Source organism: Nerophis lumbriciformis, linkage group LG22, assembly GCF_033978685.3.
Source record: "Nerophis lumbriciformis linkage group LG22, RoL_Nlum_v2.1, whole genome shotgun sequence".
NCBI classification, from domain to species: Eukaryota; Metazoa; Chordata; class Actinopteri; order Syngnathiformes; family Syngnathidae; genus Nerophis; species Nerophis lumbriciformis.
In genome coordinates this window covers 3840841-3868501 of record NC_084569.2, presented here as the reverse complement: position 1 = coordinate 3868501, position 27661 = coordinate 3840841, and the positions used below count along the sequence as shown (strand labels likewise).

Below are 27661 nucleotides of genomic sequence, written 5' to 3'. Positions count from 1 at the left end.
AACATTTCTAAAAATCCCTTTTTTGTATTAGCCTTAAGTAATATTCTAATTTTGTGACACACGGAATTTTGGATTTTCATTTGTTGCCACTTCAAATCATCGAAATTAAATGAAATAAACATTTGAATGCATCAGTCTGTGTGCAATGAATAAATATAATGTACAAGTTACACCTTTTGAATGCAATTACTGAAATAAATCAAGTTTTTCAAAATATTCTAATTTACTGGCTTTTACCTGTATATTCCCAGTTTTGATCTCGGATGTCTGGTCACTTATAGCATATAAGAATATTCTATTACTCTTAGGCAAACTATGAATAATAAAACATGTGTCCTTTATCATAGCTACACGTATGACAAAAAAAACTGCGTGAAAATCAGTGGTATTCAGTGAGGTAAAATGAATTAAATGCGCTGACAGTTCATTGCTCCTGCCAAATGAATTGCACTGAGTGGAGCGGATCACCACTCCAAGATGGCCGCCCCGCGTCTCGTCAGCGCCAGTAGGCAGTAGCGCTCCATGCTGCGTCTATGCTTTCTAATGTGACACTGCGATTGTCTGGAAGCCGCAGTGGATTGTGGGTACATCGTCACTCCGCCATAATCATTATTAGTCCTACACCGGCTGGAGGAGTTTGCAGTCATGAGAGGAATTCGTTCCTTCAACAACTTCTCTGTGAGTCTAGGGTTGTCTAGTTCTTGCGAATGTATAATTGTCCCGATTTATAACTAGTCTTAAGCTTCCAACTTCCAACGTGAACTTGCATTTAGTTGTCGTTAGCCTCTCGGCTAGCGTGCTAGCTGGCTAATAAAATGTCTGTAATCCTAATAGAGATATGTAATATATACAACCATGCCTGTTTGACTATTCTTATAACATGTTTTTATTTACATTTACTTATTTGTAGCGTGGTTTGTAAGCCCTAACCGAGCTCGGCACTATCTGAAGGTCACATTCGAACGAATGTAACCTTTTTTTTGAAAGGGACAAGCGGTAGGAAATGGATGGATGGAGGAAAATACCGCCAGAAACGTGTTTCAATATATTTTTTTTATACACCATCCAATCCATTTTATTTGTATAGCACATTTAAACAAAAATGTTTCCAAAGTGCTGCACAACAATATTAAAAACAATATTCAAATATTATCCTTAGCTCCACCAATGACTGAATAAAAACAAAAATAATAATAAATTAAAGCTGCAAGCGGCGTTGGTCGGGCCCGCGTATTTGGCAGGTGCTAGTCCTAAGTGTCCCAATACTTTTGTCCAGTTTTAGTCCCAAGTGTCCCAATACTTTTGGCAAGTTGTAGTCCTAAGTGTCCCAATACTTTTGTCCAGTTTTAGTCCCAAGTGTCCCAATACTTTTGGCAAGTTGTAGTCCTAAGTGTCCCAATACTTTTGTCCAGTTTTCGGCCTAAGTGTCCCAATACTTTTGTCCAGTTTTCGGCCTAAGTGTCCCAATACGTTTGTCCAGTTTTCGGCCTAAGTGTCCCAATACTTTTGTCCAGTTTTCGGCCTAAGTGTCCCAATACGTTTGTCCAGTTTTCGGCCTAAGTGTCCCAATACTTTTGTCCGGTGGTAGTCATAAGTGTCCCAATACTTTTGTCTAGTGTACCTACCTTGTCTGCATTGTGTGGGCACGCTGGTGCTTCCTACTTTTAAGCAGCGGGTCTTTGAAGGGTCATAAAATCAAAACCGGAGCAGGTATTAAAACGCTGTTCTGTTATTTTATACACAAGGGTTTAATCTCTCTCCTGTGTTAGTTTGAAGGCGAAACGACAAACGCGCTCAGAGGAGATAGTTTTTGAAGGAAGGTGACCGGTTTTTACAAAAAATTAGTTTTGAAGGGGGAATAGCAAACTTCCTGTTGATTTTTGCTGGGGATTGTCAATTTATGAAATGTAGGTCTAAGTGAGCCCTACATAGAGGTTTTTGTTTCATGTCTCTCCGACCTTCCCAGTGGGAGTTACAGGCAGTTTTGTCAGTTTTTTTCATCCGTTTTTTTTCATCCCTTTGGGAGTCCTTATGCAATGGGCCATGCGGGCCCTAAATATTATCCTTAGCGCCACCAATGACTGAATAAAAACAAAAATAATAATAAATTAAAGCTGCAAGCAGCGTTGGTCGGGCCCGCGTATTTGGCAGGTGCTAGTCCTAAGTGTCCCAATACTTTTGTCCAGTTTTAGTCCCAAGTGTCCCAATACTTTTGGCAAGTTGTAGTCCTAAGTGTCCAAATACTTTTGTCAAGTTGTAGTCCCAAGTGTCCCAATACTTTTGTCCAGTTTTCGGCCTAAGTGTCCCAATACTTTTGTCCAGTTTTCGGCCTAAGTGTCCCAATACTTTTGTCCGGTGGTAGTCATAAGTGTCCCAATACTTTTGTCTAGTGTACCTACCTTGTCTGCATAGGGACGGCGTGGCGCAGTGGGAGAGTGGCCGTGCGCAACCCGAGGTTCACAAAAATTAGTTTTGAAGGGGGAATAGCAAACTTCCTGTTGATTTTTGCTGGAGGTTGTCAATTTATGAAATGTAGGTCCCTGGTTCAATCCCCACCTAGTACCAACCTCGTCATGTCCGTTGTGTCCTGAGTAAGACACTTCACCCTTGCTCCTGATGGCTGCTGGTTAGCGCCTTGCATGGCAGCTCCCGCCATCAGTGTGTGAATGTGTGTGTGAATGGGTAAATGTGGAAGTAGTGTCAAAGCGCTTTGAGTACCTTGAAGGTAGAAAAGCGCTATACAAGTACAACCCATTTATCATTTATTTATCATTGTGTGGGCACGCTGGTGCTTCCTACTTTTAAGCAGCCATCTTAAAAAAACAGCAGCGCAGCAGCATCAGCGCAGCGGGTCTTTGAAGGGTCATAAAATCAAAACCGGAGCAGGTATTAAAACGCTGTTCTGTTATTTTATACACAAGGGTTTAATCTCTCTCCTGTGTTAGTTTGAAGCCGAAACGACAAACGCGCTCAGAGGAGATAGTTTTTGAAGAAAGGTGACCGTTTTTTACAAAAATTTTGTTTTGAAGGGGGAATAGCAAACTTCCTGTAGATTTTTGCTGGGGGTTGTCAATTTATGAAATGTAGGTCTAAGTGAGCCCTACATAGAGGTTTTTGTTTCATGTCTCTCCGACCTTCCCAGTGGGAGTTACAGGCAGTTTTGTCAGTTTTTCTTATCCGAGGAGCAGTTTTTTGTGCGTTTCATTAAAAAATTGCGCTAGAGCACAATTTTGTGATTTGGGGTTAGGTTTTTTTATTAGATCACAATTTTTGCCAGTCCTGATGTGTGCGTTCAGTTTGGTGAGTTTTGAAGCATGTTAAGGGGGTCAAATTACAGCTAAAAGAGGCAAAAGTGACTGTTTTTAGTACTTTTTTGTCTTGAAGGGGGAATTGCCAACTTCTTGTTGATTTTTGCCCGAGTATATACTATTATGAAATCTAGGTCTAAGTCACACCTACATAAAGGTTTTTGTTTCATGTCTCTCCGACCTTCCTAGTGGGAGTTACAGGCAGTCTAGTTTTTGTTTTTCGTAGGGGGCGCTAGAGCGCAATTTTGAGTTTTGTGGTTCGTTTTTTTTTTTTTAAAGGCAATTTTCGCAGGTCCTGATGTGTGGGTCAAATATGGTGAGTTTTGAAGCATGTTAAGTGGGTCAAATTACAGTTTAAAGTGGCGGCGGAAGAATAAAGAATAATAATAAAACCTTACAAATTCAATAGGTCCTTATGTCCCATTGCATAAGGACTCCCTTTGGGAGTCCTTATGCAATGGGCCATGCGGGCCCTAAATATTATCCTTAGCGCCACCAATGACTGAATAAAAACAAAAATAATAATAAATTAAAGCTGCAAGCAGCGTTGGTCGGGCCCGCGTATTTGGCAGGTGCTAGTCCTAAGTGTCCCAATACTTTTGTCCAGTTTTAGTCCCAAGTGTCCCAATACTTTTGGCAAGTTGTAGTCCTAAGTGTCCCAATACTTTTGTCAAGTTGTAGTCCCAAGTGTCCCAATACTTTTGTCCAGTTTTCGGCCTAAGTGTCCCAATACTTTTGTCCAGTTTTCGGCCTAAGTGTCCCAATACTTTTGTCCGGTGGTAGTCATAAGTGTCCCAATACTTTTGTCTAGTGTACCTACCTTGTCTGCATTGTGTGGGCACGCTGGTGCTTCCTGCTTTTAAGCAGCCATCTTAAAAAAACAGCAGCGCAGCGGGTCTTTGAAGGGTCATAAAATCAAAACCGGAGCAGGTATTAAAACGCTGTTCTGTTATTTTATACACAAGGGTTTAATCTCTCTCCTGTGTTAGTTTGAAGCCGAAACGACAAACGCGCTCAGAGGAGATAGTTTTTGAAGGAAGGTGACCGGTTTTTACAAAAAATTAGTTTTGAAGGGGGAATAGCAAACTTCCTGTTGATTTTTGCTGGGGGTTGTCAATTTATGAAATGTAGGTCTAAGTGAGCCCTACATAGAGGTTTTTGTTTCATGTCTCTCCGACCTTCCCAGTGGGAGTTACAGGCAGTTTTGTCAGTTTTTTCATCCGAGGAGGAGTTTTTTGTGCGTTTCATTAAAAAAATTGCGCTAGAGCACAATTTTGAGATTTGGGGTTAGGTTTTTTTATTAGATCGCAATTTTTGCCAGTCCTGATGTGTGTGTTCAGTTCGGTGAGTTTTGAAGCATGTTAAGGGGGTCAAATTACAGCTCAAAGAGGCAAAAGTGACTGTTTTTAGTACTTTTTTGTCTTGAAGGGGGAATTGCTAACTTCCTGTTGATTTTTGCCTGATGATATACAATTATGAAAACTAGGTCTAAGTCAGACCTACATACAGGTTTTTGTTTCATGTCTCTCCGATCTTCCTAGTGGGAGATATAGGCAGTCTAGTTTTTTTTTTCCTAGGGGGCGCTAGAGCGCAATTTTGAGTTTTGAGGTTTTTTTTTTTTAAAAAAGGTCATTTTTGCAGGTCCTGATGTGTGGGTCAAATATGGTGAGTTTTGAAGCATGTTAAGTGGGTCAAATTACAGTTTAATGTGGCGGCGGAAGAATAAAGAATCAAAACTTACAAATTCAATAGGTCCTTATGTCCCATTGTATAAGGACTCCCTTTGGGAGTCCTTATACAATGGGCCATGCGGGCCCTATAAAATCTAAATTTAAAAACACAGAGGACCACACAACTCACTTAGTGTTAAAAGCCAGAGAATAAAAGTGGATCTTAAAACGAGACTTAAAACACTCCGCTGTGGGAGCAATTACAACAATTGAACACTCAAGGGTTCAATACTCTTTTCTTTCACAGAAAAGGGTCATTCGTATCATTTTTACAGTAGTATACAGAGACCACACAAATCCACTCTTCATTAGGGCAGGATTATTAAAACTAAAAGACATTGTAGAATTGCGTCCTCTATTAGTGATGTTCAAAGCTAGAAATAAAGTTCTGCCGAAGGACTTGCAAAAGTTATTTGTGTTCACATCTGAAGATGAGAATCACAGAAGGCCGTATGATTTCAAACATCCAAGAGTGCGAACAAATGTGAAAGCATGGAATTCTCTAAAGAAATACTTAAAAAGTTGCAAGAATATCTTTGAATTTAAAAAGAGTTACAAAAGGAGACAACTGAAATTATATCAAACTGATTTTTGATTTTGATTGGACGTGTCATTGTGAAAATGCTTTAACGAAAATTAAAAAAGTATGTTGGAGTTCGGGTGTTGGTGGAGGGAACAGTTAAAAAGTCATCTAAAATAATTTGTGTTAAAAAGGGGGCAGATAAATATAAGAATAGTATTCTTCCATCTGCTCCTTTCTGATCATGGAAATGTCTAAGAAACAAAAAACAATGAAAGTGTCAACTGTACGTGGCTTGTATATATGCATTTTCATGAAAGAAATGAAATGTAATGATGATGAATGAAGGGGGATGCTTGTTTGGCAGCACTATGAGGTCACCCTTTCCTGTACTGGAGCCTTATTTTGGAAGGAGGCGATAGAATATATTTTAAGGCTGAAACGACGCGTCGACATAGTCGACGTCATCGGTTACGTAAATACGTCGACGCCGTTTTTGTGCGTCGGCGCGTCGCATATTTACGTCACACTACTGTCATGGCGGAGCGCAAAGCAGACGATGCGAGCGAGGGGAAAAAAGCACGCCAAAAGTCGTCAAAAGTGTCGGAGTATTTCAATAAACGGCCTAATAATGTTGTTGTATGCACACTGTGTCGAGCGGAAATGGCCTATCATAGCAGCACAACGGCTATGAACGAACATTTGAAAAGAAAACCCCCGACAGCGTTCTTGCCATCACCATCAACAAGTCAATCGTCCGCGTGCGTATACGTTGTCATTATTACACAAAAACATGAATGTGTCATTTGTATCTGCGTTGTAAATTCATAAACTAAAGCACCGTTTGCTCTGAGAGGCGCGTTTGGCGTGCCTGTTCAGCGTTTACAAAGACGCGCTCCTCTTTAACGCTGTGGAGAGGCGGCGGCGGCGAGCGGCGAGGCGGGGCGCGCCGGGAGCGACGCCACAAGAGACAGGGGACGACGAGCGAGCGAGGAAGAGGAGCTGAAAAGCGAGGAAAGAAAGAGAAAAGAGTTGGAAGAGAAAAGACTTTGTGTAAAATTAAAAGATTGTAAACCTGGCAAAGCCGTCTGGCGTTCAGTCTGTCGGTCCTGAAAGAACCCCACGGCACAAGACGTGTCACAAACGCTAACGTTAATTAGTTGTGCAAATACCTTTTACAACATTAACAGTTACATATACTATGTACAAACCAACAATTAACTTTCACTTTAGTCATACTATCATTGTTGTGTTATTAAGCAAAATAAGCAATACTTTTACTTTTGTTGAAATGTTTACACTGTACATTTTTTTGTATTGGATGTTTAGCTTTATTTTTGCACATTTTAGCAAATAAGCAATACTTTTACTTTTGTTGAAATGTTTACACTTGTTACAGAATATTTCCGTTTTGCACTTTTTTGTATTGGATGTTTATCTTTATTTTTGCACATTTTAAAGCAAAATAAGCAATACTTTTACTTTTGAAATGCTTATACTATTCCAGAATATTAAGATTTGCACTGGATGTTTACTTTTATATTTGCACATTAAAAAGCAAATAAGCTACTTTTAATTTTGTTAAATGTTAAAAGTTTTAAATGTTTACATTGTTACAGAATATTTTGTCATGTTGTTGTCAATGTTGACTGAGTGGCCATACTTTTTTTTTTGTAAATAAAAGCCATGCCTTTTGAAAAAACTGGCCTACATTTATTTTTTCCTCTTCATTTTAAATAAAAAAGATAATCGGTAAAAGGAAAAATAATCTATAGATTAATCGAAAAAATAATCTATAGATCAACCGATTAATCGGAAAAATAATCTATAGATTAATCGATAGAAAAATAATCGTTAGCTGCAGCCCTAATATATTTACTGTATGTCAATAAATCACAAACGCATCATTCTGTCTACATGTACTCACAAAAAGAAATGGCATTTTCCATTTGTAGCATTGAAACGGTTCAGATTGCTCATGCCGTACTTGCAGAAACGGTGCTACGCTGCCGCCAGACGAAGTGAACCCCTGACTCAGCACTTGGCTACTACCCGCAAGCCCTCCCCAGCACCACCGACCCCTCCTCAACATGTCCAGGTAGGTGATGCTTTAGTTAGCTTGTCGTCTATTCCCCGCATCAGTCTAAACAACAACTTTCTTTGTGTCAGGTGTCCAAGCTCCCAAATGGTCTGGTGATAGTGTCCCTGGAGAACTACTCACCCATGTCCACTGTGGGGGTGTTTGTGAAAGCAGGGAGTCGCTATGAGACCCTGGAAAACCAGGGTGTGTCTCATGTGCTGCGGCTGGCTGCAAACCTGGTAAATTGTGATTTATGTGTATCCTCACAGGATGCCTTATTAGTTACATTGTATGGTTGTAACGATAGATGATAATAATAATAGTAGATTTTATTTGTAAAAGCACTTTACATTAAGCAAAACAACCGCAAAGACTTTTAGCATATCAGTATGTGGAATTAAATTATGGAATGGATTAAGTAAAGAAGTTAAAAATTGTACTGATATGAGGTTGTTCAAAATAATAGTGCTTACAGAGTACAAAGAAGAAGAATTATGAGAAATACTTCCAACCTTATTGAAAATAAGATATTCTTCATCTCAGTATGTTAATAATAACTGAATTAATTAATTAATTACATATTACAAAACTGCTGTATACTAATTCATAGATGTTATTTTATTATTAAAAAATGTCAGTAAATTATTTTATATATTTGTAAACGCTTTGAAGTGGGAAAGGGGTAGGATTAAATAAGCTTTGCTTCTTCCTACTCCTTTTCGGGCATGATGTAAAGTGAAATGATATGAAATTGTGTGATGTATTATGATGTAAGTGTGTTCATGTTCGAAATAAACTAAAGAAAGAAAGAAAGTGCTACAGTACATTTAAAAAAGCAAAAACAAAACAACGCTAGAACCACAAATAGCTGCCCCCAACAAGTAAAATAAATAGTAAAAAGAATAAAAACTAGAACAGCCTAATAGCTAGAACTAGCACATATATATCTAAAAAACGGCTTTTTTGAAAAGAAGGGTTTTTAAGCCTTTTTTAAAAGCATCCACAGTCTGTGGTGCCCTCAGGTGGTCAGGGAGAGCGTTCCACAGACTGGGAGCGGCGGAGCAGAAAGCCCCGTCTCCCATAGTTCAGAGCTTTGTCCTCTTAGGTTGGAGGAGGTTAGCCTGTCCGGAGCGGAGGTGGGTTAGTAGGGAGACTTTGTATTCAATACTGAGTGGAACAGGAAGCCAGTGAAGGGATTTGAGAAGTGGTGTGATGTGGTCCTATTTCCGCACTCTCATCAGGATCCTAGCATCACTATTTTGTATGTATTGCAGCTTCTGAATGTTCTTTCTGGGGATCCCCACAAGAAGTGAGTTGCAGTAGTCTTGATCATTTTATATTCCCAACATTCAAGTGTATCGATCTGTGCTCTGCTAGTTGGCCTTCTAGAAGATATATATCGATCTACCATCATCAAAAAAGATCATTGATTTGAACATTACTAGAAAAGTAAACACTGGCTTTAAAAACGGTACACTTTATATAATGTTGTTCTTAGAACTTTTACATAAATAAAGACGTTAAACGTTACACAAGCCTGTCGTCCATCTGTGATGTAATTGCCAATCGCAATCAGCCATCACAACATATAGCGGGTACCGGAAGAGAAGCAGGCGAATGAGAAATAAGCAATGCACAATTGCAGTTGTGTTGCACGGTATACCGGTACTAGTATAGTATCGCGGTACTCTAACCACTAGGCCACTGAGTATTATTTTATGGGAGTACGTTGAAACCAAGAAATGTCGCAAAACACGGATCGTCCGTATTTCATATTCCACTTCATCTATGCAATTGGACATTTTAAAAACAGACATTCCTTGTATTCCTTGTGTGTTTTGTAGACTACTAAAGGTGGTTCTGCCTTCAAGATCTGCCGCAGTGTGGAAGCTCTGGGAGGCAGTCTGAAGTGAGTGACTTAAGTAACTAAACTGAATAAATATAGCAGTACCTGCCCAATCAAGCAGTCCATCCTGTGACGCTTGATACATCTTGGCTGAAATTGAAACTGCCACCATCGAGTGTATAGAGAAGTTCATCTCTGTATAATACCATTTTTAGAAAGTAAAAGTACTCAACATTTTTCAAGACTGGCGACAGACTTAAGTGTGTATTTATTTAACGTCTGCTTAAAGTCTATTACTCATACAGCGTAGAGCAGCCAGACCCTTTCCCATGTCCTTGTAACTCCCATTCCTGGTTTATTGTTACTATCACACGTATGCCTTTGCCATACCCTTCTGTGGTGACAATCACAAAAAAGCTAAAGCGTAAGGTAAGTCCACTGGTTGAAATCATTTGGCCGATTGGACTTTGGAAGATGATATCGCAAATGACTGGATATATGAAACGAATTAATGGTTGTAAGTAGGGATGTCCCGATCCGATATTTGGATCGGATCGGCCGCCGATATTTGCCAAAAAATGCGTATCGGCAAGGCTTGGAAAAATGCCGATCCAGATCCAGTTTTAAAAAAAACTCCGGTCCGTGTTTTCCAACGCACCGATTTAAATAATACATTCCACTTTTCTGCTGCTCCCTAATTTCCGTTCCGCATTTTCCAGCACACCTTCAACACATCCACAGGTCTGTGGATTCTCACGCAGTTGCTTTTAGCTGCTGGCATTACACGACAGGCTCTTCTCACTCTTTCCTGTGTCTCCCTCTCACAGACAGCAAGCGCACCTTCTTACACACGTCACATACTGTCACGTCATACGTCACATACTGTCACGTCATACGTCACATACGTATACGTCCTCCCCGAGCAGAGAAGTAGCAGCATGGCTAACGTTAGCTGTGATGCTAGCGCAGCCGTGTGACCAACGTTCCCTCTAAGATGCGCGCCTGTGCGCATAGAAATTCTATGCCACGCACAAAATCAAATAAAAAAATAAGCGCATACCAATTTTCGACACACGGACACGACAGAGAAAACCGTTTTCGTCATCATTGTTCAAATATTGTAGCGTCTGTCGAGACGCTTATCTCCATTCGGTGCCACACGTCCACACCGTCAAAATGCCGAGGCAAACATTTCCAGATCAACACCGTATGAAAAAATTTTTGATTTTTTTTTAGTTGTGATTTCCTTCTCTGCATGAAAGTTTAAAAGTAGCATATATTAATGCAGTATGAAGAAGAATGTTTTAATGTAGACATGCAAGCCTTGAAAGAACATTTTGAAAATCAAGACTACATTTCCTGCAAATGGGTGCATTTCTACCCTATATTTTAACTTTAGATTTATTCTTATATCAAACTATTTTGGCTGTCTTTTTGACACTTACATCCGGCGACCCCCTCCACACCCCGGATTATAAATAATGTAAATAATTCAATGTGATTATCTTGTGTGATGACTGTATTATGGTGATAGTATATATCTGATAGTATATATCTGTATCATGAATCAATTTAAGTGGACCCCGACTTAAACAAGTTGAAAAACTTATTGGGGTGTTACCATTTAGTGGTCAATTGTACGGAATATGTACTTCACTGTGCAACCTACTAATAAAAGTCTCAATCAATCAATCAAAACACATAGAATCATCATACTGCTGTGATTATATGCATCAAGTGTTCATTCAAGGCTAAGGCAAAATATCGAGATATATATCGTGTATCGCAATATGGCCTTAAAATATCGCAATATTTAAAAAAGGCCATATTGCCCAGCCCTAGTTCAATGATGCCATTTCTGTTTGTCATGTATAATTTTGTCTATTTTGTGTTTATCCTTGACTAAACAGGTCAGTTTCTTGTTACCAACCATTGTGTATTATTCAAACTCCCCTAATTCAGCTGGCTAGTTGTTATCAAGAGTACTAAAACCCTTTTCAACATGATTCTGACAACTAAGTAGGCTAAATAACTTTAAACTTTAATACATGCTCGGATAGGCCAGTATCGGTCAGTATCGGTATCGGATCGGAAGTGCAAAAACAATATCGGTATCCGATCGGAAGTGCAAAAACCTGGATCGGGACATCCCTAGTTGTAAGTGTAATCACACACACAAATTGTGTTGTCCTTTTTCCTGTAGTGTAACATCCTCCAGGGAAGCTATGGCCTACACTACAGACTGCTTAAGAGATCACCTGTGAGTTGATACTTTGGGATGTTATCGATGAATGTTACTAGCACAAGATTTCCTGGTTGGATAACGTCCTGTGTCTTGACTTGAATATCTGTGTGTGTGATAAGAGATCAAATATTTGAGCATTTGGTCAACGTGACCACGGCTCAGGAGTTCAGGCCTTGGGAAGTGGACGACCTGACATCCAGGGTGAAGATTGACAGAGCTTTGGCTCAGCAGTCTCCTCAAATAGGTTGGTACCAGCGTTTCCCCCTAATCAGCTGGAAATGATGTCTAAAGCACTTTGGCATCCCACATTTACACTAAAATGAAAGTCTTTGTTAATATTTTTCTGCAGTTTTGCTAGAGAAGTTGCATGAAGTGGCGTACAAAAACGCCCTGTCCAACTCTTTGTACTGCCCCGACTACATGATTGGCCGCATTTCTCCAGAAAAAGTATGGATCTGCGCTTTTTCTTAACTGCAAAAGACCACACGCTGGCTTCCATCTGGAATTGACCATCTTGTTGTTTTCCACCCGTAGCTGCAGTTATTTGTGGAAGACCATTTCACTTCTAGCAGGATGGCTCTTGTCGGACTTGGTAAGTGTCATTTTGTTATGAATGCATTTGAGAAGTTTATGTTCCTGTCCAACATTGTTAACGTAGCATATTTTCCTGTTTGCATTTAGGTGTACCGCACTCTGTAATGCGGCAACTGGGCGAGGGGCTCATGAGTGTCCGCAGTGGGGCTGGAGCTCCTGAGACTACGGCAGTTTACCGTGGAGGTAAAGATTTCACTCATTACAACTGTTCTGTTTGACCTGCTCTCTATACATCCCTCTTTCGAGCAGCTAGTTTTACAGGTCCTGAACAGGAACGGCGAACAGTCGTAAACAACATCGAATCAATTCTGTCACGTGGTCTGGAAAGTAATGTAATGTGTGGAAATCTGTGAATCCCACAAAGCTGCAGCTCTCCTTAGATTGTTATTAACAGTTTTTTTTGTAGTCTATTGCGAGAAAAGAAACTTAGTGTGAGGACGATCTTATGTAAATGAACTACCGTATTTTCCGGACTATAAGGTGCACTCAAAATCCTTTCATTTTCTCAAAAATCGACAGTGCACCTAATGTACGGAATAATTCGGTTGTGCTTACCGACCTTGAAGCAATTTTATATGGTACATGGTGTAATGATAAGTGTGACCAGTAGATGGGAGTCACACATAAGAGATAGTGTAAACCATACTTGCCAACCCTCCCGAATTTTCCTGGAGACTCCCGAAATTCAGCGCCTCTCCCGAAAACCTCCCGGGACAAATATTCTCCCGAAAATCTCCCGATTTTCAGCCGGAGCTGGAGGCCACGCCCCCTCCAGCTCCATGCGGACCTGAGTGAGGACAGCCTTTTTTCACGACGGGAGGACAACAGGGTGACAAGAACTAAATCATCCAGACTAGAGATAAATTGTATTATTATGTTTATCTTACCTAAAAATAAATATATTTACTAATTAAAAAAAACAAAAACGAAATACATTTTTACTATATTTTGCTAAAAACATCAAAATTATTTATTTGTATTTTTTCTGACTCCTTATTACATCCAGCCATAGAATTATACATTATAATAAACATATTTGAAATAATTAATTTTAAATTATCATAATAATTCATTTAAAATGACCATATTTAATTATTAAAATAATTTCTTGTTTATCAACAACTTTAGCATTTTATTCATTACATTTTGAAGCTCTCAGAAGCCAAGTTATGTTATATTCCTTAATATTTATTTATGCAAGTTTGAAGTATCAATTATCTAAACACAGTTTTGTTTGCATATTTTCAGGATGTAGATATATATATATACATATATCTATATACATTTATATATATATATATATATATATATATATATATATATATATATATATATATATATATATATATATATATATATATATGTATGAAATACTTCACTTGGTGAATTCTAGCTGTCAATATACTCCTCCCCTCTTAACCACGCCCCCCGCGCCCCCACCTCCCGAAATCGGAGGTTTCAAGGTTGGCAAGTATGGTGTAGACTGCAATATAAAAGTAAACGACACCAAAACTTTAAATGTTCCATTGAAAATAAAGAACGTTACACACGCCACTCAAAAATCCGTCAAAATGTTTTAGTATGACTTTGAAGGCGCACCGCTTGATGAATTGTCGGCTCATTACGGCTACCGTAGTCAGAGATACAAGTATTATTATGATGTGTGTATAAGGTCCGCTAAATGGCACCCTTTTTAACAGAAATATCCGGTGTTTTGTTTCACAATATTATGCGAAACCAACTTTTCTTACTTTCTGGTACCTGCTTATCTGTATTTGGGTGTGTAAGTCCTGAAAATTTGCGCACGTTCGTGCCGACACCGTAGTCAATAAGCTTATTCTTTTTCTCTATCTTCTTGTCATCCTCCACTGTTGCCATTTCTAATATAAAGTACCGTATTTTTCGGACTATAAGTCACAGTTTTTTTCATAGTTTGGCCGGGCTCCAGTGCGATTTATATATGGTTTTTTTCTTCTTTATTATGCATTTTCGACAGGTGCGACTTATACTCCGGTGCGACTTATACTCCGAAAAATACGGTAGTGTAAAGTTCTTACTTATATCTATCAGTAAACTCGCCATGAAAGCACTAAAACATACCGGTGTAGTGACTTTACATTATCCACCCAAGGAACTTTAGTTATTAGAGAGTTCCTGTTAGACGTTTTTTCACGGGACACATTTCCTGTGTTGTTGATGCACGAGTGAGCCACGGATGAGGAGATGCTGCTCCGTTATTGATTGAAGTAAAGTGTGAATGTCATTAAAACAGTTAGCTCAATCTTTTGACACTTCTTCCACTCCCGTCCTTGCACGCTACACCGCTACAACAAAGATGACGGGGAGAAGACGCTGTCCAAGTGGAGGCACGTAAATAAGACCGCCCACAAAACGGCGCATCCTGAAGAGACTGTCAGAAAGTGACTTGAAGATGATGTGTAAAACATCATCTATGCAACATTTTGACCAGAGAACCACAATTACATGTTATGTAGACCACAAGGAAGTCTTTTAAATGTAGGAAAGGAAAATATTATGACCCCTTTAATGCGCCTTATAATCTGGTGCGCCTTTTTGTATGTAAATAGACCTGTATAAACCCACTCATCGGCAGTGCACCTTGTAATCCGGTGTGCCCTATGGTCCGGAAAATATGGTATATTGTTGCATCACAATTGTGCCAAAATCTGAACTGCTGTCTGAAAGAAACATTTATTTGGCCACGGATGAAGCGCTGGCTGTCCAGGGTCGGGACCCGGGGTGGACCACTCGTCTGTGCATCGGTTGGGGACGTCTATACGCTGCTGACCTGTCTCCGCTCTGGGTGGTCTCCTGCTGGCCCCACTATGGACTGGACTCTCACTATTATGTTAGATCCATTATGTACTGGACTCTCACTATTATGTTAGATCCACTATGTACTGGACTCTCACTCTTATGTTAGATCCACTATGGACTGGACTCTCACACGATTATGTTAGATCCACTATGGACTGGACTCTCACACTATTATGTTAGATCCACTATGGACTGGACTCTCACATTATTACCTTAGATCCACTATGGACTGGACTCTCACACTATTATGTTAGATCCACTATGGACTGGACTCTCACACTATTATGTTAGATCCACTATGGACTGGACTCTCACTATTATGTTAGATCCACTATGGACTGGACTCTCACATGATTGTTAGATCCACTACGGACTGGACTCTCACACGATTATGTTAGATCCACTACGGACTGGACTCTCACACTATTATGTTAGATCCACTATGGACTGGACTCTCACTATTATGTTAGATCCATTATGTACTGGACTCTCACTATTATGTTAGATCCACTATGTACTGGACTCTCACTCTTATGTTAGATCCACTATGGACTGGACTCTCACACGATTATGTTAGATCCACTATGGACTGGACTCTCACACTATTATGTTAGATCCACTATGGACTGGACTCTCACATTATTACCTTAGATCCACTATGGACTGGACTCTCACACTATTATGTTAGATCCACTATGGACTGGACTCTCACACTATTATGTTAGATCCACTATGGACTGGACTCTCACTATTATGTTAGATCCACTATGGACTGGACTCTCACATGATTGTTAGATCCACTACGGACTGGACTCTCACACGATTATGTTAGATCCACTACGGACTGGACTCTCACACTATTATGTTAGATCCACTATGGACTGGACTCTCACTATTATGTTAGATCCACTATGGACTGAACTCTCACTATTATGTTAGATCCACTATGGACTGGACTCTCACTATTATGTTAGATCCACTATGGACTGGACTCTCACACGATTGTTAGATCCACTACGGACTGGACTCTCACACTATTATGTTAGATCCACTATGGACTGGACTCTCACTATTATGTTAGATCCACTATGGACTGGACTCTCACTATTATGTTAGATCCACTATGGACTGGACTCTCACTATTATGTTAGATCCACTATGGACTGGACTCTCACACTATTATGTTAGATCCACTATGGACTGGACTCTCACTATTATGTTAGATCCACTATGGACTGGACTCTCACTATTATGCTAGATCCACTGTGGACTGGACTCTCACTATTATGCTAGATCCACTATGGACTGGACTCTCACACTATTATGTTAGATCCACTATGGACTGGACTCTCACACTATTATGTTAGATCCACTATGGACTGGACTCTCACTATTATGCTAGATCCACTATGGACTGGACTCTCACTATTATGTTAGATCCACTATGGACTGGACTCTCACATGATTGTTAGATCCACTACGGACTGGACTCTCACACGATTATGTTAGATCCACTATGGACTGGACTCTCACATTATTACCTTAGATCCACTATGGACTGGACTCTCACACTATTATGTTAGATCCACTATGGACTGGACTCTCACACGATTATGTTAGATCCACTACGGACTGGACTCTCACACTATTATGTTAGATCCACTATGGACTGGACTCTCACTATTATGTTAGATCCACTATGGACTGAACTCTCACTATTATGTTAGATCCACTATGGACTGGACTCTCACTATTATGTCAGATCCACTATGGACTGGACTCTCACACGATTGTTAGATCCACTACGGACTGGACTCTCACACTATTATGTTAGATCCACTATGGACTGGACTCTCACTATTATGTTAGATCCACTATGGACTGGACTCTCACTATTATGTTAGATCCACTATGGACTGGACTCTCACACTATTATGTTAGATCCACTATGGACTGGACTCTCACTATTATGTTAGATCCACTATGGACTGGACTCTCACTATTATGCTAGATCCACTGTGGACTGGACTCTCACTATTATGTCAGATCCACTATGGACTGGACTCTCACACGATTGTTAGATCCACTACGGACTGGACTCTCACACTATTATGTTAGATCCACTATGGACTGGACTCTCACTATTATGTTAGATCCACTATGGACTGAACTCTCACTATTATGTTAGATCCACTATGGACTGGACTCTCACTATTATGTCAGATCCACTATGGACTGGACTCTCACACGATTGTTAGATCCACTACGGACTGGACTCTCACACTATTATGTTAGATCCACTATGGACTGGACTCTCACTATTATGTTAGATCCACTATGGACTGGACTCTCACACGATTATGTTAGATCCACTACGGACTGGACTCTCACACTATTATGTTAGATCCACTATGGACTGGACTCTCACTATTATGTTAGATCCACTATGGACTGAACTCTCACTATTATGTTAGATCCACTATGGACTGGACTCTCACTATTATGTCAGATCCACTATGGACTGGACTCTCACACGATTGTTAGATCCACTACGGACTGGACTCTCACACTATTATGTTAGATCCACTATGGACTGGACTCTCACTATTATGTTAGATCCACTATGGACTGGACTCTCACTATTATGTTAGATCCACTATGGACTGGACTCTCACACTATTATGTTAGATCCACTATGGACTGGACTCTCACTATTATGTTAGATCCACTATGGACTGGACTCTCACTATTATGCTAGATCCACTGTGGACTGGACTCTCACTATTATGCTAGATCCACTATGGACTGGACTCTCACACTATTATGTTAGATCCACTATGGACTGGACTCTCACACTATTATGTTAGATCCACTATGGACTGGACTCTCACTATTATGTTAGATCCACTATGGACTGGACTCTCACATGATTGTTAGATCCACTACGGACTGGACTCTCACACGATTATGTTAGATCCACTACGGACTGGACTCTCACACTATTATGTTAGATCCACTATGGACTGGACTCTCACTATTATGTTAGATCCATTATGTACTGGACTCTCACTATTATGTTAGATCCACTATGTACTGGACTCTCACTCTTATGTTAGATCCACTATGGACTGGACTCTCACACGATTATGTTAGATCCACTATGGACTGGACTCTCACACTATTATGTTAGATCCACTATGGACTGAACTCTCACATTATTACCTTAGATCCACTATGGACTGGACTCTCACACTATTATGTTAGATCCACTATGGACTGGACTCTCACACTATTATGTTAGATCCACTATGGACTGGACTCTCACTATTATGTTAGATCCACTATGGACTGGACTCTCACATGATTGTTAGATCCACTACGGACTGGACTCTCACACGATTATGTTAGATCCACTACGGACTGGACTCTCACACTATTATGTTAGATCCACTATGGACTGGACTCTCACTATTATGTTAGATCCACTATGGACTGAACTCTCACTATTATGTTAGATCCACTATGGACTGGACTCTCACTATTATGTTAGATCCACTATGGACTGGACTCTCACACGATTGTTAGATCCACTACGGACTGGACTCTCACACTATTATGTTAGATCCACTATGGACTGGACTCTCACTATTATGTTAGATCCACTATGGACTGGACTCTCACTATTATGTTAGATCCACTATGGACTGGACTCTCACTATTATGTTAGATCCACTATGGACTGGACTCTCACACTATTATGTTAGATCCACTATGGACTGGACTCTCACTATTATGTTAGATCCACTATGGACTGGACTCTCACTATTATGCTAGATCCACTGTGGACTGGACTCTCACTATTATGCTAGATCCACTATGGACTGGACTCTCACACTATTATGTTAGATCCACTATGGACTGGACTCTCACACTATTATGTTAGATCCACTATGGACTGGACTCTCACTATTATGCTAGATCCACTATGGACTGGACTCTCACTATTATGTTAGATCCACTATGGACTGGACTCTCACATGATTGTTAGATCCACTACGGACTGGACTCTCACACGATTATGTTAGATCCACTATGGACTGGACTCTCACATTATTACCTTAGATCCACTATGGACTGGACTCTCACACTATTATGTTAGATCCACTATGGACTGGACTCTCACACGATTATGTTAGATCCACTACGGACTGGACTCTCACACTATTATGTTAGATCCACTATGGACTGGACTCTCACTATTATGTTAGATCCACTATGGACTGAACTCTCACTATTATGTTAGATCCACTATGGACTGGACTCTCACTATTATGTCAGATCCACTATGGACTGGACTCTCACACGATTGTTAGATCCACTACGGACTGGACTCTCACACTATTATGTTAGATCCACTATGGACTGGACTCTCACTATTATGTTAGATCCACTATGGACTGGACTCTCACTATTATGTTAGATCCACTATGGACTGGACTCTCACTATTATGTTAGATCCACTATGGACTGGACTCTCACACTATTATGTTAGATCCACTATGGACTGGACTCTCACTATTATGTTAGATCCACTATGGACTGGACTCTCACTATTATGCTAGATCCACTGTGGACTGGACTCTCACTATTATGCTAGATCCACTATGGACTGGACTCTCACACTATTATGTTAGATCCACTATGGACTGGACTCTCACACTATTATGTTAGATCCACTATGGACTGGACTCTCACACGATTGTTAGATCCACTACGGACTGGACTCTCACACTATTATGTTAGATCCACTATGGACTGGACTCTCACTATTATGCTAGATCCACTATGGACTGGACTTTCACACTATTATGTTAGATCCACTATGGACTGGACTCTCACACTATTATGTTAGATCCACTATGGACTGGACTCTCACTATTATGCTAGATCCACTATGGACTGGACTCTCACTATTATGTTAGATCCACTATGGACTGGACTCTCACTATTATGTTAGATCCACTATGGACTGGACTCTCACAATTTTATGCTAGATCCACTCAACGTCCATTGCACCGGTCGCCCAGGGGTTGGGGGGTCCCCACATCTGCGGTCCCCTCCAAGGTTTCTCATCGTTATCCCATTGGGTTGAGTTTTTCCTTGCCCTTATGTGGGCTCTGTACCGCGGATGTCGTTGTGGCTTGTGCAGCCCTTTTGAGACACTCGTGATTTGGGGCTATATAAATACTCTTTGATTGATTTCCTGCAGCTTACATTGAATTTTGTTGAGTAATTTCACACTTCAGGTAGCCTAATATTTGTTTTTAATCAAAAGTAGTTAATAGCTATTTGTCCCATTTAACAGTCGTCCCTTTTTTACCCCACACATTTGATTTCATTCTGTAGGGGAGCTTCGTATGCAGAACAGTGACTCCCTGGTTCACGCGCTGGTCGTCAGCCAAGGTGGCGTGATGGCCAGCGCAGAGGCGAACGCATTTGTGGTGCTGCAAAGGATCCTGGGAGCTGGGCCGCATGTAAAGCGAGGGGCCAACGTTACCAGCAAGCTGAGTCGGGGTATTGCTGAAGCAACCACACAGCCTTTTGATGTAAGGAACAAAAACTAATCCAGCTTTTTTCTTTCACAACTCTCAGTCACATTTTTGTTTATTTTTCTTCGAGGCCTCAACCTTCAATACTTCATATTCTGACTCCGGTCTGTTTGGGATCTACACCATCTCACAAGCTAATGCTGCCGGAGACGTGAGTCCTTTTTATTCAAATAAACTTTGCGTGTTGTGCAAGTCCCCAACACTTGTGTGCCGTAACCTCGCACTAGGTGATCAAAGCTGCTGTTGCGCAAATAAAAGGTGTGGCTGAGGGCAACGTGTCTGCAGAGGACATCACCAGGGCAAAGTGAGTTCACTACAGGACGATTGTTTTTGCCAGAGATGCTCAACGAGGGTGCTCATTCCACATCTTTCTGTGCAGGACTCAGGCTAAATGTGAATATCTGATGTCAATTGAGAGTTCTGAGAGTCTGATGGAGGAGATGGGTGCTCAAGCTCTGACGACTGCAGCGTACCAGCATCCTGAGGCGGTTCTCCAGGCTATTGACGCCATCACCCAGGATGATGTGGTCAAGGTGTCCTGTCTTTATTGCTAGCTAATAACTTCCGTATTTTTCGGACTATAAGTCGCAGTAAGGTAAGGTCTATTCAGGTGTACTGGAGAGGAGGCTACGCCGGATAGTCGAACCTCGGATTCAGGAGGAACAGTGTGGTTTTCGTCCTGGTCGTGGAACTGTGGACCAACTCTATACTCTGGGCAGGGTCCTTGAGGGTGCATGGGAGTTTGCCCAACCAGTCTACATGTGTTTTGTGGACTTGGAGAAGGCATTCGACCGTGTCCCTCGGGAAGTCCTGTGGGGAGTGCTCAGAGAGTATGGGGTATCGGACTGTCTTATTGTGGCAGTTCGCTCCCTGTATAATCAGTGTCAGAGCTTGGTCCGCATTGCCGGCAGTAAGTCGGACACGTTTCCAGCGAGGGTTGGACTCCGCCAAGGCTGCCCTTTGTCACACATTCTGTTCATAACTTTTATGGACAGAATTTCTAGGCGCAGTCAAGGCGTTGAGGGGATCTGGTTTGGTGGCTGCAGGATTAGGTCTCTGCTTTTTGCAGATGATGTGGTCCTGATGGCTTCATCTGGCCAAGATCTTCAGCTCTCACTGGATCGGTTCGCAGCCGAGTGTGAAGCGACTGGAATGAGAATCAGCACCTCCAAGTCCGAGTCCATGGTTCTCGCCTGGAAAATGGTGGAGTGCCATCTCCGGGTTGGGGAGGAGATCTTGCCCCAAGTGGAGGAGTTCAAGTACCTCGGAGTCTTGTTCACGAGTGAGGGAAGAGTGGATCGTGAGATCGACAGGCGGATCGGTGCGGCGTCTTCAGTAATGCGGACGCTGTATCGATCCGTTGTGGTGAAGAAGGAGCTGAGCCGGAAGGCAAAGCTCTCAATTTACCGGTCGATCTACGTTCCCATCCTCACCTATGGTCATGAGCTTTGGGTTATGACCGAAAGGACAAGATCACGGGTACAAGCGGCCGAAATGAGTTTCCTCCGCCGGGTGGCGGGGCTCTCCCTTAGAGATAGGGTGAGAAGCTCTGCCATCCGGGAGGAGCTCAAAGTAAAGCCGCTGCTCCTCCACATGGAGAGGAGCCAGATGAGGTGGTTCGGGCATCTGGTCAGGATGCCACCCGAGCGCCTCCCTAGGGAGGTGTTTAGAGCACGTCCAACTGGTAGGAGGCCACGGGGAAGACCCAGGACACGTTGGGAAGACTATGTCTCCCGGCTGGCCTGGGAACGCCTCGGGATTCCCCCGGGAGGAGTTGGACGAAGTGGCTGGGGAGAGGGAAGTCTGGGCTTCCCTGCTTAGGCTGCTGCCCCCGCGACCCGACCTCGGATAAGCGGAAGAAGATGGATGGATGGATGGATGTCTATTCTTGGTGTTGGCTTTTATCAAATACATTTCCCCCAAAAATGCGACTTATACTCCAGTGCGACTTATATATGTTTTTTTTTTTCCTTCTTTATTATGCATTTTTGGCCGGTGCGACTTATACTCCGAAAAATACGGTTATCATCATGTCTGTGCACGCCGAGTATTTCAATCATTTTTCTTTCCAGGCTGCAAAGAAATTTGTGGAGGGTAAGAAGACCATGGCAGCTAGTGGACATCTCATTAATACACCTTTTGTGGATGAGTTATGAAATGCCAACTAAACCAGCAATAATCATTTAATGTGGGTATACGCAACAAAGACACATCAAGGACCTTGAAGCCACAGATTCATAGTATGTTCATTCGATGTGACCTCCTTTTTTTTGTCCATTTATCTGTATATCTTTGTAAATTAAAAAATAATGACCGTATGTGTTTTGAATAACGTTTGTCCACTCTTTCATCACCAGGGGAACTAGAACATACACAGTACCACTTAAAAATGTTACGCTTTCCAAGTACAGTGTCAACGTTTTTGCTACATCTACTGACCGTCACAGACGAGCATGAAGTACAGTACGTGGTTTGTACTTGCAGGTAATAATGATGAAGTATTCTATATGTATATTCTTAAAAGGTTTATCATGGTTAATCAGAAGTCCAAACAAATACGATCAACACTCAAAAGTATGAATGGATGCTGTATCATCCAAAAAAGTGTTCAAAGATTCAGGTGAAACCCTTTGAGCGCACAAGCAACAAAGTGAATGAACACCACACACAGCGGTGTCACTTACCAGGTGTCAGGCCGAAACAGCAGCTGCAAGAGAAGAAAAAAGTACACATCAGACTAGATCTGTACTAGTGGTGCAGAACAGTCATTCTCAAAACTGGTATGAATCACTTGATTACATTTTATTTTCAAACACAGTGTTACTGTTCAAACTAATGTTACAGTGGCCAAAAATGATACATATACTCGCTAAATAAAACCTGCCTTGTTTTGAATGACACTTTGTTTTAATGTTGTTCATTATGTTGGTACTTGGAGAGACAGGTTTTTGTCTGAGGTGGTACTTTGTGAAAAAAGTTTGAGAACCACCAATGTAGAAAATGGAAGAATGACTAAGCATTTTAGTTTTTCACCAAAACACATCTGGTACTACTAGGTGGAGCCACAGTTTGAAAACTAAATTTACAGTAACTGAATTAAATGTACCGAAGCAAGGATGTTATGCCATGGGAGACAAGGGCTTTCTGCTACGCCGCTCCCAGTCTGTGGAACGCTCTCCCTGACCACCTGAGGGTACCACAGACTGTGGATGCTTTAAAAAAAAAAAGGCTTAAAAACCTTTCTTTTTATAAAAGCCTCTTTTTTATTTAGACATATGTGTGCTAGTTCTAGCTATTAGGCTGTTTTATTTATTTTAAGGTAGAAAAGCGCTATACAAGTATAACCCATTTATCATTTATTTGTTGGGGGCAGCTATTTGTGGTTCTAGCGTTTTTTTTAAATGCACCGTAGCACTTTGAGGTTGTTTGTTCAATGTAAAGTGCTTTTACAAATAACATCTATTATTATTATTATTATTATTATTATTAGGGCCCGCATGGCCCATTGCATAAGGACTCCCACAGGGAGTCCTTATGCAATGGGACATAAGGACCTATTGAATTTGTAAGGTTTTTATTATTCTTTTTTCTTCCGCACCCACAATAAACTGTAATTTGACCCACTTAACATGCTTCAAAACTCACCATATTTGACCCACACATCAGGACCTGCGAAAATTGCCTTTTTAAAAAAAACCGAACCACAAAACTCAAAATTGCGCTCTAGCAGTCTAAAACTAGACTGCCTGTAACTCCCACTAGGAAGGTCGGAGAGACATGAAACAAAAACCTCTATGTAGGTCTGACTTAGACCTACATTTCATAATAGTACATTCTCGGGCTAAAATCAACAGGAAGTTGGCAATTCCCCCTTCAAGACAATAAAGTACTAAAAACAGTAACTTTTGCCTCTTTGAGCTGTATTTTGACCCCCTTAACATGCTTCAAAACTCACCAAACTGAACGCACACATCAGGACTTGCAAACATTGCGATCTAAACCCTAAACCCCAAATCTCAAAATTGCGCTCTACTGCAATTTTTTAATAAAACGCAAAAAAAACTGCTCCTCAGAAGAAAAAAATGACAAAACTGCCTGTAACTCCCACTGGGAAGGTCGGAGAGACATGAAACAAAAACCTCTATGTAGGTCTCACTTAGACCTACATTTCATAAATTGACAACCCCCAGCAAAAATCAACAGGAAGTTTGCTATTCCCCCTTCAAAACAATTTTTTTGTAAAAACCGGTCACCTTCCTTCAAAAACTATCTCCTCTGAGCGCGTTTGTCGTTTCGCCTTCAAACTAACACAGGAGAGAGATTGAACCCTTGTGATTACAATGACAGAAGCGCTTTTTTTCTAACTGCTCCGGTTTTGATTTTATGACCCTTCAAAGACCCGCTGCGCTGCTGTTTTTTTTAAGATGGCTGCTTAAAAGCAGGAAGCACCAACGTGCCCACACAATGCAGACAAGGTAGGTACACTAGACAAAAGTCTTGGGACACTTCAGACTAAGAGTAGACAAAAGTATTGGGACACTTAGGACTAGCACCTGCCAAATATGCGGGCCCGACCAATGCTGCTTGCAGCTTTAATTATTATTATTATTATGTTACAATCACACACAAAAAACCCAATACTAGTTGATTCCCTGCATCATGAGGTCTATTTGTAATTTGGACCCTGGGTTTATAATAATGAGGTAAAAGTATACATTTTTAGAAGACACATACAAGTCAGGTTTTAAATAGATTTATGCACCGTACTGAGATATCAAGCAGGTGCACAATTTGAACACAAATTGGCTTTTGGTGCAAATTGGTGTGTATGCGTTAACATAATTGTATTTTTGGAAAACTCTGAATTCATAAATATATCATGAATTAATATTAATAAAAACAAGTGCTTTTTTATTAATTTGTTAATTTGAGTAATTATGTGGGTTTTCCCTTTGCCATGCAATTCTATCCCACTGCTTAATACTAGCACCAACACCACAACCAGGAGTAGTATATGCAGTCATGTGACCACTTTACATGTTTCCCTCTATTTCATTGCAGTTCATTTCCTAAAATCTAAAAAGTTCATTTTATTTCTCATTAATGTACACTCAGCACCCCATCTTGACAGAACAAACAGAAATGTAGGAATTTTCACTTTGTTGATGCACCCAAGTATTTTTGAGTACGATGCCCCATGCATCTTTGGGCGTTTACTCTCGACTAGTGATGGGTTGATGAGGCGTCATGAAGCGTTTCGACACATTGCAAAACTGTATTGATACTGTGTCGATACTGTGTCACTAAATACTGACATCTGCTGGACATTAAAAATCCCTACAGGCAACCTATGGACCGACTCCACTGACACTGATTTGATGCCCTAGTACAGGGGTCACCAACCTTTTTGAAACCAAAAACTACTTCTTGGGTACTGATTAATGCGAAGGGCTACCAGTTTGATACACACTTAAATAAATAAATATATTGTCATTTGTAAGTTACACGTAAGTGTGAGTTAAACAAGAATAGCTAAATAAATACATTTATATATATAAAAAAAATGGGTATTTCTGTCTGTCATTCCGTCGTACATTTTTTTTTTCCTTTTACGGAAGGTTTTTTCTAGAGAATAAATGATGAAAAAAACACTTAATTGAACGGTTTAAAAGAGGAGAAAACACGAAAAAAAATCAAATCAAATTTTGAAACATAGTTTATCTTTAATTTCGACTCTTTAAAATTCAAAATTCAACCGACAAAAAGAAGAGAAAAACTAGCTAATTTGAATCTTTTTGAAAAAAAAAAAATAATAATTTATGGAACATCATTAGTCATTTTTCCTGATTAAGATCAATTTTAGAATTTTGATGACATGTTTTAAATTGGTTAAAATCCAATCTGCACTTTGTCAGAATATTTAACAAATTGGACCAAGCTATATTTCTAACAAAGACAAATCAGTATTTCTTCTAGATTTTCCAGAACAAAAATTTTAAAAGAAATTCAAAATACTTTGAAATAAGATTTAAATTTGATTCTACAGATTTTCTAGATTTGCCAGAATAATTTTTTTGAATTTTAATCATAGTAAGTTTGAAGAAATCTTTCACAAATATTCTTCGTCGAAAAAACAGAAGCTAAAATATTTATTATTCTTTACAATAAAAAAAAAAAATTTACTTGAACATTGATTTAAATTGTCAGGAAAGAAGAGGAAGAAATTTAAAAGGTAAAAAGGTATATTTGTTTAAAAATCCAAAAATCATTTTTAAGGTTGTATTTTTTCTCTAAAATTGTATTTCTAAAAGTAATAAGAAGCAAAGTAAAAAAAATAAATTAATTTATTTAAACAAGTGAAGACCAAGTCTTTAAAATATTTTCATGGATTTTCAAATTCTATTTGAGTTTTGTCTCTTTTCAAATTAAAAATGTCGAGCAAAGCGAGACCAGCTTGCGAATAAATAAATGACATTTAAAAAATAGAGGCAGCTCACTGGTAAGTGCTGCTCTTTGAGCTATTTTTAGAACAGGCGAGCGGGTGACTGATCTGGTCCTTACGGGCTACCTGGTGACCGCGGGCACCGCGTTGGTGACCCCTGCCCTAGTATATACAATAATATAAACCAAGTCATTGTATTTCATTTAGGATTATTTCATATCTTCATTTAAATAAAAATATATTTGTATCTTTTTTAGATACAGTCAATAAATAATGTGAACATGTATCATAACATGGAAATCTAAGAGAACGTGTTGTGGATGATTGTGGACTGGGAATTTATTTTATTTTATTTTTTTACACATTTTTATTAAAAAAAAAAAAAAAAAAGTTTTTCCGACGTGTTACATTTTAGACGATTTCTCTTCTTAGTTATTATTTCTCCGGCT

At 40.1% G+C, this 27661-nt stretch overlaps 1 protein-coding gene across 2 annotated transcripts; it reads left to right on the top strand.

Moving 5' to 3' along the window:
- Positions 1 to 513: 513 nt before the first annotated feature.
- On the top strand, positions 514 to 23351 carry LOC133615648 (cytochrome b-c1 complex subunit 2, mitochondrial-like). 2 transcript variants are annotated; one of them, XR_009816739.2, is made up of 15 exons: positions 514 to 678; positions 7552 to 7656; positions 7728 to 7877; positions 9483 to 9547; positions 11688 to 11744; positions 11849 to 11973; positions 12079 to 12176; positions 12264 to 12321; positions 12411 to 12506; positions 20568 to 20767; positions 20841 to 20921; positions 20998 to 21074; positions 21150 to 21303; positions 22843 to 23010; positions 23128 to 23351. XR_009816739.2 is itself a non-coding variant. In XM_061974394.1 (14 exons), exons 1-14 carry the CDS (start codon positions 646 to 648, stop codon positions 22924 to 22926), a joined length of 1383 nt encoding a protein of 460 aa, XP_061830378.1. In that variant the 5' UTR covers positions 514 to 645; the 3' UTR covers positions 22927 to 23088. The 2 variants fall into 2 exon arrangements, 1 of the variants encoding a protein (XP_061830378.1); XM_061974394.1 differs by lacking the exon at positions 23128 to 23351 and having other exon boundaries at positions 22843 to 23088.
- Positions 23352 to 27661: the final 4310 nt, after the last annotated feature.

Excerpts from the sequence above, each read along its gene's own strand:
- LOC133615648 (XM_061974394.1), top strand. The coding sequence starts at position 646 with ATGAGAGGAATTCGTTCCTTCAACAACTTCTCT. Across the intron at positions 9,548-11,687 it reads GCTCTGGGAGGCAGTCTGAA|TGTAACATCCTCCAGGGAAG; the intron begins GTGAGTGACTTA and ends TTTTTCCTGTAG. Across the intron at positions 11,745-11,848 it reads GACTGCTTAAGAGATCACCT|AGATCAAATATTTGAGCATT; the intron begins GTGAGTTGATAC and ends GTGTGTGATAAG.